Here is an 886-nt window from a genome sequence, read left to right on the forward strand (position 1 = left end):
TACAGCGAGATGGGGATTATGAAGTTGTACAACACCAGGAAAGCCAGGAAGTCAGAAATAAACTTCAAAATCTGCAAGGAGAAAATCACCAGCGGTCTTAACGAATCCTACTAGTTTTTGGGCCATCAAAGAGCCACCAGGTGTCACACAGTAAGACTTTTAAATGTAAAATAACCGAGTGTAGAGACTTTATAGTAACCTGACTGCTGTTTCTCTCCTGATCGGTCTTCTGATTGTAAAACGGCTCGTCCCACTTGTTCTCTGCCTGCCAGGCATACTTCAAAATGGTGCTGAGGATGGCTTCAAACAGCAGAATGCCCAAGTAAATGATGAGAAATGTATTCATGGATCTGCACGAGAGACGAGAGAGATGATGTGGTAAAATGAGAAGGAAACGGTGGAAATGGAAATGACGAAACACATACTTCTCTACTGCAGAGCGTTTCTGGGATTTGCACTTGTAGTTCAGAGCCATCTTGGACTCCATGCCCGTATATACCGCCACACCTGCATGACACAACACCAGTTATACTCAAACCATCACAACATTTTGATGAACCATTAAAAACTTTTTTGGGAGTAAAGTGCAGTCATAAGTTGCGAGACAAGTTAATAAGTAAATAAGGTCCATTTTGAATTCATATTGATTTCAAAAGTTCTAAGTTGGACTTTAAAAAATGGTGTGAATGCCGTACCAAAGATTTCTTTGGTGTTTTTTAATCTTGCTCCTCGAAGCAGGAGGTTCTCTGGTCCTAAGGGTCTAAAAAGAATAACCCAAAAATATAAATAAACAAATAAATACATGTAAAAATACACAAATACTTAAACATAAAGGGCCAGATTTAATTCCAAAACAGCGCCGATGGGAGGGGAAAATTCTGCGAGT

At 39.7% G+C, this 886-nt stretch overlaps 1 protein-coding gene across 1 annotated transcript; it reads right to left on the reverse strand.

Moving 5' to 3' along the window:
* Positions 1–6: 6 nt before the first annotated feature.
* LOC107735626 (probable phospholipid-transporting ATPase IF) lies at positions 7–756 on the reverse strand (the record flags this gene model as incomplete). Its single annotated transcript, XM_016547255.1, has 4 exons — positions 696–756; positions 426–507; positions 200–350; positions 7–71 (listed from the first exon to the last, which is right to left on the reverse strand). Coding segments are annotated over exons 2-4 (278 nt in total), but the record flags the coding sequence as incomplete, so codon positions are not given.
* Positions 757–886: the final 130 nt, after the last annotated feature.

The sequence above is a fragment of the Sinocyclocheilus rhinocerous genome, unplaced genomic scaffold (genome assembly GCF_001515625.1).
Source record: "Sinocyclocheilus rhinocerous isolate Xijiao unplaced genomic scaffold, SAMN03320098_v1.1 C36184752, whole genome shotgun sequence".
Lineage (NCBI taxonomy): Eukaryota > Metazoa > Chordata > Actinopteri > Cypriniformes > Cyprinidae > Sinocyclocheilus > Sinocyclocheilus rhinocerous.